At 47.0% G+C, this 12,892-nt stretch overlaps 1 protein-coding gene across 1 annotated transcript in view; it reads right to left on the reverse strand.

The window, feature by feature from the left end:
* LOC141108861 (transcriptional regulator ATRX-like) overlaps positions 1–12,892 on the reverse strand; it is a 43,890-nt gene that overhangs the window by 13,784 nt on the left and 17,214 nt on the right. The window contains exons 2-4 of the mRNA XM_073600832.1: positions 8,591–8,728; positions 8,265–8,440; positions 7,063–7,180 (exon numbers count right to left, since the gene is read on the reverse strand). Of these exons, the coding sequence (XP_073456933.1) occupies positions 7,063–7,180; positions 8,265–8,440; positions 8,591–8,728 (432 nt within the window). The remainder of the gene's footprint in view (positions 1–7,062; positions 7,181–8,264; positions 8,441–8,590; positions 8,729–12,892) is intronic.

The following is a 12,892-nucleotide window of genomic DNA, read 5'->3' on the forward strand; positions in this document are numbered from 1 at the left end:
CCCGACCGCCGACAGGGGATCCCAACGTCCCGACCGCCGACAGGGGATCCCAACGTCCCGACCGCCGACAGGGGATCCCAACGTCCCGACCGCCGACAGGGGATCCCAACGTCCCGACCGCCGACAGGGGATCCCAACGTCCCGACCGCCGACAGGGGATCCCAACGTCCCGACCGCCGACAGGGGATCCCAACGTCCCGACCGCCGACAGGGGATCCCAACGTCCCGACCGCCGACAGGGGATCTCAACGTCCCGTCCGCCGACAGGGGATCTCAACGTCCCGTCCGCCGACAGGGGATCTCAACGTCCCGTCCGCCGACAGGGGATCCCAACCTCCGACAGGGGATCCCAACCTCCGACAGGGGATCCCAACCTCCGACAGGGGATCCCAACCTCCGACAGGGGATCCCAACCTCCGACAGGGGATCCCAACCTCAGCCCTTCGACAGGGTGACTATGGGGGATCCCGAGCTTTGACCTACACACACACATACATATATATACACAGTGTGCGCTACTAATGAGGAATCCTTAAGCTGCTTTAAGAGTATAAAAAAGCCAATGAATGTGAGAGACAGAAGATTCCAGAACATCCACAATGTATGAGAGGAGCAGCTCCGCTCCCCCCAGGGGAAGCTGCATTACTAACACACAGGATTTATTAATATTTGGGAATCCGTATCTTATTACCATCAATCCCGGCCTAATGATAATAATCTGTCCAACAATTGAAGAGAAAAGCCTGCTGCTGGCAGAATATCTGAGGCACAAAGTACAATCAGAACAATTATGAGAATGGCAGACTTCTGTACCCGGCATGAACATCTGCTGCCCATCACCAGCGGGTACAGCCTGTAATTACACTGATGAGGTCATTCTAGTTTTACATTAAAGTTGTTAAATATCTTCAGAGGATGAATCCTGCGAGGGAGGAAAGACGAATGAACAGGAAAGAAGAAAGCCTTTAAAGAGAAGAGATGATAATAACAATGATAATTAACTGACAATGACAGAATGGATGTGATTGGTGACATTCAGGTGTCTGCAGGTCTCCCATCAAAGGCTGGAGGGTGTGATGATGTCACCAGACATCGGGGGTGATGTCATCCAGTGTGTGACATGAAAAGATCCGACCACAATATGCCCCGTTAGATTTACTGATAACGGTATTTCCACGAATCTTCCAGAACAGCTACTTGAGAGATGATTGGCTCCACCCTCTACACAAATCAGACAATTTAAAAGGCCCTTCTTTTCCTCTGACCCGCAGGTGTTTGAAGATCAAGTAAACCTCCACCAAAAATGTACCAGGCAGAGGAATAACAGAATCTCACTAAAAACACCACCAGGTTAAATAAGGAGAACAGTAAATAAAGAATAGGGTGGGAATATAGACGCTGTCCTGGAAGATTTGTGGAAATACCGTTACCGGTAAGTCTAACGGGTGCTTTCCACCTTCATCTTCCAGGACAGCTACTTGAGAGGATAAGCAAGATTCCATACCTTAGGGAGGGACGACAGCATGAAGTACTTTCCTACCAAAGGAGAGGTCCTGGCTGGAGAGCATCTGGACTCTATAATGCTTGATAAATGCATGAGAGGAGGACCAGGCAGCAGCTTTGGATCTCTCTTCCCATGATGCAGCCAGAGATCTAGTAGACTGAGCTCTAATGCCGCGTACACACGGTCGGACTTTTCGTCTACAAAAGTCCGACAGACTTCCGGCGGACTTTCGGCAGACTTGCAGCAGACTTGCAGCAGACTTTCTAACGAACGGACTTGCCTACACACGACCACACAAAAGTCCGACGGATTTGTACGTGATGACGTACACCGGACTAAAATAAGGAAGTTCATAGCCAGTAGCCAATAGCTACCCTAGCATGGGTTTTTGTCCGTCGGACTAGCACACAGACGAGCGGATTTCGGGTCCGTCGTAGTTACGACGTAAAGATTTGAAGCATGTTTCAAATCTAAAGTCCGTCGGATTTGAGGCTGAAAAAGTCTGCTGAAAGTCCGGAGAAGCCCACACACGAACGGATTACCAGCCAGCTTTAGTCCGTCGGCGTCCGTTGGACTTTTGTAGACGAAAAGTCCGACCGTGTGTACGCGGCATAACTCCGGGAGGAGGGGTCTGACCTGACGACCTGTAGGCTACACAAATAGCTTCCCTAATCATCTGGAAATGGAACCCTTGGAAGCTTTGGACCCCTTTTAGGGGCCACTAAATGAAATTAAGAGTTGGGAGGATTTCCTAAACTCACTAGGCACCTCTAAAAAATGTAGAAGACATCTCTTCACAACCAAAAAACTAAATCTTTTCTCCTCTGAATTCCTGGGGGAGGAACAACAACAACTAGGAAGAACTACCTCCTAGGATCTTAGAAAATTGGACCAGAATAAAGGATCAGGACTAATCACTACCCCCAATCATCAAGAAAAGGTATTTACAAGAGAGGGACTCCAAATCAGAAATACCTCACCCCAAAATTATGGCCAGAAGAAAGGTCATCTTTAAAGAAATCAATCTCATCTAACGGTTCAGAGGGAGCTCTGGTAAAAACATTCAAAAAACGGACAGAACCCAGGGGGGAAACCATTAAACAACTCCATGGGTTCATATCTAGTTCTTGCTGAGAGGAATCTTTTAATCAAAGGCTCCTCAGCTAGTCTTCCTTCCATGAACAGAGAGAGGGCAGCCACTTGAACCCTAAGGGTGCTACAGAAAGCCCTCTTTCCACCCCTTGCTGTAAGAACGCCAGGTGATAGAAAAGGAATCAACTCCTGCTTTCTTCTGCCAGGAAACAAAAAGTCTTCCAGACTTTACCAAAAATCTTTCTAGTGACTAACTTACGGCTATCTAGAATAGATTCACTAGTTGTAGGATGCGCCACTGAGCCTCAAGGCCATCAAATGGTAAGTCTGAGGGATTGGATGGTGTACTGGCCCTTGACGGAGAAGGTCCCTTCGCTCCGGCAGGTGCCGGATCTATTGAAAGTGCTAAATCCTGGGGCAAATCAGGACAATTTCTGCTTATTCCTAAATAATCTTCCGAATTACCAGGCATAACAGAGGGAATGGTGGGAAGGCGTAGGCCAGAGTGAAATCCCAAGGAAAAAAGAGTGCATCTGTCCCTAAGGACCCCTCTCTCCAGTGAGAAGAAAGCTGGAAGCTTCCTGTTGAAACTGGATGTCCAAAGATCCACTTTGGAAACACCCCACTCCAATATGATCCCCTGGAAAGTTTCTTGGTACAGTTCCCAATTGCTGCAGCAGATACCTATTCTGCTCAGAAAGATTGTCAGAACATTTGCAGCCCCTCTGACATGAACTGCCCTGACCGAAGAAACATTGTTCTCTGTTCAGGTAAGAATCTGCTGGCTCAACAACAGAGGCCTGTCCGAGTAAGTGCCACCCTCTGCTCCTTGAGGTATGGTTGAGAACCAAACAGGTTTCTTGCATTGGCTCTCACCTCCAGAGCTACTAAAGCCTTCCCCATGGCTAAAAGATCTCTGAAGTTTGACTGGGCTGTCTCCTCTGGCAGCCAGGAGCCCTGAGCCTGCCAGTCTTCTGAATGAGCTCCCCACCCCCACAGGCTGGCATCTGTGGTAATTTATATTGGGGAATGCTGTGCCCAAGTTTTCCCTCCCTGCAGATGTTCCGGCTGCTCCCACCAGGACAGATTGAGAAAATCTTCTCCTGGAACTTGAACAAGCTGATTCAAGGAGTCTTTCCTGGGATCCCAATGATGCAGAAAAACAAGATATTTGGGGGGCAAACCCTAAAAGATGCATTAAAGATGGTGCAACCATAAGACCAACAACAGAACAAAATATTACAGCGCACACATGCAAAAAACATTCTGCAAGGCTTATTTAAAACATCTAGACATTTTTAGAAAACATTATCAAACATTATGGGGATTTGGTCACTACATATTGCTATATGGTGCTTAAGCTTTGTTCTTTTGTTGGTCTTTATGGCTGCACCATCTTTAATGCATCTTTTAGGGTGTGCCCCCCAAATATCTTGTTTGTCTATTGTATGGATTCTGACCAAATCCTTTTGGCTGGAGCACCCCACTCCCACATCAGTGCCTCTCATTAGTGTCCACTTGTGTCATAGGTGGAGTCCTTTAGTTCTCCCATATAGAAGAGTGTATGGCTCCCATGGTTCAGAGAAGCAGGAACTTCCAGTCTATGGATAGTGTAGGACCCCCTAATCATGGGGTACTTTGTCACAGTAAGTGGGCTTAAGCACCGTATAGCAATATGGAGTGACCAAATCCCCATATTTTTTGATAAATGTTTTTTGAAAACGTTCAGGTGTTTTAAATAAGCCTTGCAGGAGGTAAATGTCTTTTTTGGATGTGCGCTGTAATATTTTGTTCCAGATCAGGGGTCTGGAATGCAACTTGACCCGTGGCACCCCTGGAATTTGCCGCAGACATCAAGCCCAATAACTGCCTTATTTGATGAAGGGATGCCTGCGAGAGTAACCCGAAACTGCACGGAAGAAAATAAAAACTTTGGGCGACCGAGTTTATCAGGTAACCCAAAAAAGGAGAACATTCTGGGAGGGAAGCAAGCAAGACTTCTTCAGATTGACCTTCCAGACTTCCAAAAGGTCTGCTAAATCAACTGTAGATCCTGTAAAAGGTGAAGATCAAAAAAAAAAAATCGCTCAGCTGCGGAACGATTGAGATCTTTTGCATCCGAAAATAGACCATGAACTTGGCCATGATTTTTGTGAAAATTCTTGGAGCTGCTAAGACCAAAAGGAAGGGCTCTAAACTGGCAATGTTGTTGACCGTTCTCAACGGGGGATCGTAAATCTCCAAAATTACTGCTGATTCCGGCAGATTGGGATATGAAGATAAGCGTCCCGAAGATCCAGTTACCATGAATGCTCCTGGATACAAACAGAAATCTGATTGAGTAAATACTTTCCATCCGGAATCATCTGTAAACACAGAACTTGTTTGGGACGCTTAAATTGATGACCATTCGAAAGACACCAGACTTAAAATTAGCTTTGTTCTGGAAGCTATGAAAAGTCCTCTTACTCTGAGGCCTTCCAGAAGACGGGAACCGTTTACTCTTCTCTGAGGAACGAGCCAAGACTTCCTCCAAGGTGGAATCGAATAAAAGCTTGCCCTCAAAGGAAAGCCCACCCAGTTTATCCTTGGAGGTTAGATCCCCCTCCCAGGTTTACAACCAGATAGCTTGTCTTGTGCAATGAATGAGTGCTGACGTTCTCATCACTGATCTAACCCTATCTGCTTCCTCGTCAGCCAGAAATGCGACCAACTTGGCAATACGGGGGATAGACTCCCTGACCTCCAGATTCTTAGCAACACAAGTGGACACTAGGGCTGACCCAAGAGAAAAGGCCGGGGCAGGCTTTACGTTCTTTGAGAAAAATTATGTACTGGAAAGGACTTCGGTTTTACGTCCCTCCTGACCCTGTACATTTTATCCTGAACAGATGGAGTCTGTTGGGGCATCTCAACTGATCAGAAGTATAAACTGCTTCTTAACAGATCATCAATATCTTCAATAGGAAAAAGAGCTAACAGTCTCTTCTACCTCCGACGCAATCTCCTCGTCAGATGCGAATACTGAATTCTCTCCCTCATCCAGGTCAGAAACAGCCTGTGAACTAAAGGTTCCCGATACTAAGGGAGGTGGAGATCCAGCCGAGACTGAAGGCTTCTGAATTACAGCAACAGACTTTGAAGTGGAAGGACCAAGGCCAGCCAACATATTGTTAAAGGACTGAGAAGAAGCCATCAATTCCTTTAAAGAGGCAACATATAAAAGCTTCTTACAGCTATCAGGAAGCCTAGACCTACAGCTCGAACGGGAGGGGCCTTCGCCCCCGAGGGTCAGAGGAACGGGAGGGGCCTTCGCCCCCGAGGGTCAGAGGAACGGGAGGGGCCTTCGCCCCCGAGGGTCAGAGGAACGGGAGGGGCCTTCGCCCCCGAGGGTCAGAGGAACGGGAGGGGCCTTCGCCCCCGAGGGTCAGAGGAACGGGAGGGGCCTTCGCCCCCGAGGGTCAGAGGAACGGGAGGGGCCTTCGCCCCCGAGGGTCAGAGGAACGGGAGGGGCCTTCGCCCCCGAGGGTCAGAGGAACGGGAGGGGCCTTCGCCCCCGAGGGTCAGAGGAACGGGAGGGGCCTTCGCCCCCGAGGGTCAGAGGAACGGGAGGGGCCTTCGCCCCCGAGGGTCAGAGGAACGGGAGGGGCCTTCGCCCCCGAGGGTCAGAGGAACGGGAGGGGCCTTCGCCCCCGAGGGTCAGAGGAACGGGAGGGGCCTTCGCCCCCGAGGGTCAGAGGAACGGGAGGGGCCTTCGCCCCCGAGGGTCAGAGGAACGGGAGGGGCCTGTTAAATTGTATCCGATTTGGGTTTCCTGTAGAGGGTGGAGCCAATCATCTCTTAAGTATCTGTCCTGGAAGATGAGGGGGGAAATCATAACATATTACAGATTTACACTGCGCCTGGTACAACGACGCAGGAAACCGGCCTGGCACTCACCAATTCAGAGAACAGGGAAGAGGCCCCTACACATCACAAGACCCCATTAACACCGATCTCCACCTTCACTGTCACTTTACCAAACTATTCTCTACACTAACAGTTGTGTCTGCGGTAAGCGCTGTATACTGTATATAAATGAGGAGATATACAGGAAGGTCTCCACCCAGAACACAGCTCTGTACCGGGTCCCGTCCTATCACCACAAGGCTGTGTACCGGGTCCCGTCCTATCACCACAAGGCTCTGTACCGGGTCCCGTCCTATCACCACAAGGCTCTGTACCGGGTCCCGTCCTATCACCACAAGGCTCTGTACCGGGTCCCGTCCTATCACCACAAGGCTCTGTACCGGGTCCCGTCCTGTCACCACAAGGCTCTGTACCGGGTCCCGTCCTGTCACCACAAGGCTCTGTACCGGGTCCCGTCCTGTCACCACAAGGCTCTGTACCGGGTCCCGTCCTATCACCACAAGGCTGTGTACCGGGTCCCGTCCTATCACAATGGGGCTTTTCCTCTGGATACAAACCTGTGATATTATCCAGATAGTAGCGATAGAGTTTACACTGTATGGGGGACAACCGCACCGACAGGACGTACTCGTACTTCGGAGGTAAGAACTTCGTCAGAGCCGTGTAATCTCTTCTCTGAAAGACAAGAAAGAAAACCAATTACATGGATGGACCCCCAACAGAGCGCATGGCCCCCCCCAATATAGAGAGGGCCACCCCCCAATACAGAGCAGGGCCCCCCCCAATACAGAGAGCAGGGCCCCCCCCCATATAGAGAGCAGGGGCCCCCCCCCCAATATACAGAGGGCCACCCCCCAATACAGAGCAGGGCCCCCCCCCCATATAGAGAGCAGGGCCCCCCCCCATATAGAGAGCAGGGCCCCCCCCATATAGAGAGCAGGGCCCCCCCCCATATAGAGAGCAGGGCCCCCCCATATAGAGAGCAGGGCCCCCCCCCATATAGAGAGCAGGGCCCCCCCATATAGAGAGCAGGGCCCCCCCCATATAGAGAGCAGGGCCCCCCCCATATAGAGAGCAGGTCTCATACATTTCTATATAAAATGTATTGATCTGCTGTCCTATGGTGACATTGCACGCCGCACTCAATGGAGGAGCAGCACTGTCACCCTAAAGCAGGATTACAGAGTACCCCCTCCCCCACTAGTCATGTGATGTGTTCAGGACTGGCAATTGGCCCCTCAGGTCTGAGCGCTGCCACACCATCCCCCATCTGTGGAAGACACTCTGTATTCTGGTAATGAAGTGCTGGAGAGGGGGATCCGGAGAGGGGGGGATCCGGAGAGGGGGGGATCCGGAGAGGGGGGGATCAGGAGAGGGGGGGTCCGGAGAGGGGGGGATCAGGAGAGGGGGGGATCAGGAGAGGGGGGGTCCGGAGAGGGGGGATCCGGAGAGGGGGGATCCGGAGAGGGGGGATCCGGAGAGGGGGGATCCGGAGAGGGGGGGTCCGGAGAGGGGGGGTCCGGAGAGGGGGGGTCCGGAGAGGGGGGATCCGGAGAGGGGGGATCCGGAGAGGGGGGATCCGGAGAGGGGGGATCCGGAGAGGGGGGTCCGCTTAACTCCACTTTAAATAGATGGGTTTAGTTCCACTTCAATTTAAGTAAAAGACCTGCAGGGGGCAGCTGGCCAGATGAGAATATAACCCCCCCCTCCCCCACCATTCTTATTCCTTCCTTCTGATAGAAGCGGTCCGTCTCCTCACCTGCACACATCCGGCCAACATCTCATAGAGAATGTGGGCGCGTTTCTTCATCACCCGCACGTCCACCATGGTGGAGTCGGCACACTGCCCGTTCTGGATGGGGTTTATAAAGCGATTGCGGAATTCCTTAATGGAGCCCAGTAAGTTCTCCTTGATGAAGTTCACCATGCAGTGATCTGATGGAAGGAAAAGGGAGAATTCTTAGAAAGTGACTTCTAGTGTTAGGTGTAGTAATGTCTGTGCATACCGGCACCACGATGTACAGGTATCCCATGGACCCCCGCTCAGTCCTATTCACACCGGGGGAGGGGACACAGTGTACTTACATTCCACCAAGTTGTTCTGTAGAGGGGTCCCGGTCAGGATGATCCTTCTCTTGGTCCGGATAGAATTCATAGCCTTAGAAATGGCGGAGGCCTCATTCTTCAGAACATGTCCTTCATCACACACCACAAAGTCCGGACCTGGAGAAGAACACAAATACATCCGATTATTAGATCATCTGTAGGACAGATCAGAGATCTTCCTCACTATTCACTAAATGAAGGTTTTATAGAAATAAATCCGATGAATAGAAACGGCCTCAACATACAGAACATTTCTGTTCCTTGCCATGGATGGTGGGCACCGCAGCACGGCCCATCGCCACTATGGTCAGTGTATGGGGGGGGTCATAAAAGAACTGCACAACGCAGGCCGGGGGAGGGGGCAGACGGTAGGTCCGCAAAACATGACAACCATACAGTCCAATCAGAGCTCTCAGATTCCTCCTGTATTGAATTGTAATGTAATGTCTGCCCTCAATTTATAAAGAGCTGTGTAAACTGTTGGCATCATATAAATCCTGTATGATATAATAATAATAATAATAATAATAATAATATAAATCCTGTATGATATAATAATAATAATAATATAAATCCTGTATGATATAATAATAATAATAATATAAATCCTGTATGATATAATAATAATAATAATAATAATATAAATCCTGTATGATATAATAATAATAATAATAATATAAATCCTGTATGATATAATAATAATAATAATAATAATAATATAAATCCTGTATGATATAATAATAATAATAATATAAATCCTGTATGATATAATAATAATAATAATATAAATCCTGTATGATATAATAATAATAATAATATAAATCCTGTATGATATAATAATAATAATAATAATATAAATCCTGTATGATATAATAATAATATAAATCCTGTATGATATAATAATAATAATGTTCTTTTATCAGCACTCCGGTGTGAGCTCCATACTAGAGAGCTGAACCTTTCATAATATACATGAAAACCCAGAAAGGAAATGCTGCCACCTGCAGGCTGTATGGTGACATTACACAACCATAGACACTGGGCCAGCTGCTGTGGGAATATGTGAACATTATAGTTGGGATCTGGGCAGAACCGGCACCAGGTGAGTGACATCCACCAATAGCGGACCTTCGCTCACCTGAATGTGGGGTCACAGGAGTACAGAAATAAGTACACCCCCCCCCCGGGCACACTGGAAGGCCTCTGTACACCACCTGCTCCCATTCTGGGAATTCATAGATCTTCTCTATGGCAGGATGTTCAGATTAGGACTGAGAACATAGGGCCCCCATCATTAGGAAGGGTCATGCTGAGCCCCTTATATCCTCACACCATGTTCCGGGGGAAGGGAAGCTTTTCTCCTGTTTTATGACGTGTAAAGTCGTTTGGCCGGTGCAGACTGACCACAGATGATAGACCAGAACTTCTGAAGTCTGCCGGAGGAGGAACCATAAAAATCAAAGCTTCCCGGCCTGAGACACCCAACCAGGCAAAAATAAAACCCCCCTTATTAAACAAATCAAAGGGGAGAGCAATGAGCTCCGGGGGATTCGTGATCCGGAGAGGAGAGAAGGCGCTAATATGATCCATCATGGAGGAGGTCAGACCAGAGGGGGCGCCGCATCTCACCCACATCACACACAACCGCCTCATATGGACTATATACCGGAGGAGAGGAGAATGACTATATATACCGGAGGAGAGGAGAATGACTATATATACTGGAGGAGAGGAGAATGACTATATATACACTGGAGGAGAGGAGAATGACTATATATACTGGAGGAGAGGAGAATGACTATATATATACTGGAGGAGAGGAGAATGACTATATATATACTGGAGGAGAGGAGAATGACTATATATACACTGGAGGAGAGGAGAATGACTATATATACACTGGAGGAGAGGAGAATGACTATATATACTGGAGGAGAGGAGAATGACTATATATACTGGAGGAGAGGAGAATGACTATATATACCGGAGGAGAGGAGAATGACTATATATACTGGAGGAGAGGAGAATGACTATATATACACTGGAGGAGAGGAGAATGACTATATATATACTGGAGGAGAGGAGAATGACTATATATACTGGAGGAGAGGAGAATGACTATATATACTGGAGGAGAGGAGAATGACTATATATATACTGGAGGAGAGGAGAATGAATATATACTGGAGGAGAGGAGAATGAATATATACTGGAGGAGAGGAGAATGACTATATATACTGGAGGAGAGGAGAATGACTATATATACTGGAGGAGAGGAGAATGACTATATATACTGGAGGAGAGGAGAATGAATATATATATACTGGAGGAGAGGAGAATGAATATATACTGGAGGAGAGGAGAATGAATATATATACTGGAGGAGAGGAGAATGAATATATATATACTGGAGGAGAGGAGAATGAATATATACTGGAGGAGAGGAGAATGAATATATATACTGGAGGAGAGGAGAATGAATATATACTGGAGGAGAGGAGAATGACTATATATACTGGAGGAGAGGAGAATGACTATATATATACTGGAGGAGAGGAGAATGAATATATACTGGAGGAGAGGAGAATGAATATATATACTGGAGGAGAGGAGAATGACTATATATACACTGGAGGAGAGGAGAATGACTATATATACTGGAGGAGAGGAGAATGACTATATATACACTGGAGGAGAGGAGAATGACTATATATATACTGGAGGAGAGGAGAATGACTATATATACACTGGAGGAGAGGAGAATGACTATATACTGGAGGAGAGGAGAATGAATATATATACTGGAGGAGAGGAGAATGACTATATATATACTGGAGGAGAGGAGAATGACTATATATACACTGGAGGAGAGGAGAATGACTATATATACACTGGAGGAGAGGAGAATGACTATATATACACTGGAGGAGAGGAGAATGACTATATATACACTGGAGGAGAGGAGAATGACTATATACACACTGGAGGAGAGGAGAATGACTATATATATACTGGAGGAGAGGAGAATGACTATATATATACTGGAGGAGAGGAGAATGACTATATATACACTGGAGGAGAGGAGAATGACTATATATACTGGAGGAGAGGAGAATGACTATATATACACTGGAGGAGAGGAGAATGACTATATATACACTGGAGGAGAGGAGAATGACTATATATACACTGGAGGAGAGGAGAATGACTATATATACACTGGAGGAGAGGAGAATGACTATATATATATATATATATATATATATATATATATATACTGGAGGAGAGGAGAATGACTATATATATACTGGAGGAGAGGAGAATGACTATATATATACTGGAGGAGAGGAGAATGACTATATATACACTGGAGGAGAGGAGAATGACTATATATACACTGGAGGAGAGGAGAATGACTATATATACACTGGAGGAGAGGAGAATGACTATATATACACTGGAGGAGAGGAGAATGACTATATATATACTGGAGGAGAGGAGAATGACTATATACTGGAGGAGAGGAGAATGACTATACACTGGAGGAGAGGAGAATGACTATATATACACTGGAGGAGAGGAGAATGACTATATATACACTGGAGGAGAGGAGAATGACTATATATACACCGGAGGAGAGGAGAATGACTATATATACACCGGAGGAGAGGAGAATGACTATATATACACACTGGAGGAGAGGAGAATGACTATATATACACTGGAGGAGAGGAGAATGACTATATATACACTGGAGGAGAGGAGAATGACTATATATACACTGGAGGAGAGGAGAATGACTATATATACACTGGAGGAGAGGAGAATGACTATATATACACTGGAGGAGAGGAGAATGACTATATATACACTGGAGGAGAGGAGAATGACTATATATACACTGGAGGAGAGGAGAATGACTATATATACACTGGAGGAGAGGAGAATGACTATATATACACTGGAGGAGAGGAGAATGACTATATATACACTGGAGGAGAGGAGAATGACTATATATACACTGGAGGAGAGGAGAATGACTATATACTGGAGGAGAGGAGAATGAATATATACTGGAGGAGAGGAGAATGAATATATATACTGGAGGAGAGGAGAATGAATATATATACTGGAGGAGAGGAGAATGAATATATATACTGGAGGAGAGGAGAATGACTATATATACACTGGAGGAGAGGAGAATGACTATATATACTGGAGGAGAGGAGAATGACTATATATATACTGGAGGAGAGGAGAATGAATATATATACTGGAGGA

Source organism: Aquarana catesbeiana, linkage group LG09 (genome assembly GCF_042186555.1).
Source record: "Aquarana catesbeiana isolate 2022-GZ linkage group LG09, ASM4218655v1, whole genome shotgun sequence".
NCBI lineage: Eukaryota > Metazoa > Chordata > Amphibia > Anura > Ranidae > Aquarana > Aquarana catesbeiana.